The sequence below is a fragment of the Anneissia japonica genome, unplaced genomic scaffold (genome assembly GCF_011630105.1).
Source record: "Anneissia japonica isolate Jap-2015-1 unplaced genomic scaffold, ASM1163010v1 scaffold135582_len4604_cov131, whole genome shotgun sequence".
In the NCBI taxonomy this organism is placed as follows: Eukaryota; Metazoa; Echinodermata; class Crinoidea; order Comatulida; family Comatulidae; genus Anneissia; species Anneissia japonica.
In genome coordinates this window covers 2534-4557 of record NW_022692088.1, presented here as the reverse complement: position 1 = coordinate 4557, position 2024 = coordinate 2534, and the positions used below count along the sequence as shown (strand labels likewise).

Sequence of the window (2024 nt, the reverse complement as noted above, 5' to 3'; positions counted from 1 at the left end):
GTCAAAATTAAAATAGATAGTCAAGTTCAACCTACATTTGCACAACTCATGTTTAAGTCCAATGAAACGCCCCTGGCTTTGTAGATCGCCCGTGTCGCGTGAGAGATCGCCCGTGTCGCGATCGCCCGTGTCGGTGTCGCGTGAGAAAAAAACCAGCGGATTCTGGCTTAGACGAGTGTCCATATAAAACACACGATTAATATCCAATATTACTCGGTTTTCATTGTAATTCGAGTAACATTTGCCAGTGTTAGGCACAACATCAGGCACAACATCAAACAAAAACGTACTAATAGGTAATAGGAAGGTTATTTGTACCAACAAGATCATAATCTTCATCCTCAGTTCGTTTCGATCCTCAGTTCGGCTCACCTTTGTACGCCGTATAAGCCTGAAAAATAAGAATGTAAAGTTTTAATATTTATGGTTGTCGTGACAGTTGTGCAGCCAGTGTTCAACTCGCAAGAGTTAAGTGCAATCGTTTTGTAATCCAAGGTGCTACAAGCTAGTTCTAGGTGGCCGGTTTTGGCGTACATCCAGTGAACTAAGAAGTTAATCATTATAAACTAGGCCTACTTATTTTTATTGAAATGACACAAATTCTTTTACATTTAGAATCAAACGAGCCTAGACAGGTTGCACTTATATTCCAATTTTCTATATCATTTATGTCAGCACTTATGTACTGGTCATATTCTATTATAGCTAATAGTATGAATCGAGAACCAAAAATTATTGTCATCGATCGAACAAGTGAACAATGAAATTTGTTTTGCCAATTGCTCACTTAAAAAAGACATTATAACAATAATTTATGGTTAAGTTAAACACAATATTAAAATATTAAAGCATTAAAACTAAAAGGTATGACAAATAAACTAATGTTTTGACGTTTAACGTTACATAATAAATGCCACGTTTTCTTACCGAATGTTTTCCATCTCTTGGAGTTGCTTCGGATACCTTAGAGATAAAGTATATATTTCTTTATTTAGATTAACTTATTTTGGAATGAAACACATAAAAAGCAAAACAAATCCTAATAACGTATCACAAATAAAATCACGATAAACAAAACAACAAACCAATCAGCAACCATTACATAGCTTTAATTACTTAACAATCGTTGAAATAGGAGGCCCTTCCATTTGTTTAATACAGCTTCTCGTACAAAATATAATCAGCTCACGATTTATGGATACTCCTTTCCATATTGTGGAAATAATTAAAATAATTAATTAATAAATATTTTTTTTACCAAGTTTATAACATTAATAATATCAGTCTATCAGGCAATTCAACGTTTTTTGTTTTTGATTTCTATGGGTTTTATCACAGAGTAATCATCTTACCGTCGGTAGTTCGTAATCTCTGGATGATGCTTCAATTACCTTTAAGATAAATGACGTATTAGTAAGATATTGAAGTAAATTTAACTGTTTTGTTGGAAACAATTGGTAAGATAGTGTTCATCATAAAAGTATTCGAGCGTCTGGCCTAGAGGTAATGCTGCTGGTTCTTGTGTTGAAGACCTCGGTTCATATCCGGTTGAAGGCTCGCTCTTCGAATAACCCTCGCACATCAAAATTACGTCGGTTAAGGGACATGATGCTATCTTAGCAGTACTATGGCCAAAGGGTCACAGTCACTTTGAATTTTCAACATTTCAATTTTCTCTAAAACTACTATTATAGCGTAATGGATTGTCATTAGGAATGATTATTGATTTGGCCATCACATTTTATTACATTTAATCGTTCCTTGTCGGCCGAAAATGATCATGTCAGAAGGTAGTTATCATTTTGTGTTCCGTCACAAATGTAAATATTAGCAGATCAACTATCGATAGCTCTTTTACAGAGTGAAGGCCAAGCAATACGCGTGACGGTTTCCCTTCCTTTCAAAGGAGGTTTATAACGACACAGTGTCCGAGCTATGAATAATAATAATAATAATAATAATAATAATAATAATAATATCTTATACACATCTGATGTGTATAAGAGACAGGGTAATACGTTAAC

General features: G+C 34.2%; 1 protein-coding gene across 1 annotated transcript in view; it reads right to left on the bottom strand.

Annotated features, from left to right (window-relative positions):
• Positions 1-64: 64 nt before the first annotated feature.
• Positions 65-2024, bottom strand: part of LOC117100164 — a 4335-nt gene continuing 2375 nt past the window's right edge. Inside the window, exons 5-6 of the mRNA XM_033239738.1 lie at positions 1353-1391; positions 65-391 (exon numbers count right to left, since the gene is read on the bottom strand). Of these exons, the coding sequence (XP_033095629.1) occupies positions 359-391; positions 1353-1391 (72 nt within the window). The 3' untranslated portion in view covers positions 65-358. The remainder of the gene's footprint in view (positions 392-1352; positions 1392-2024) is intronic.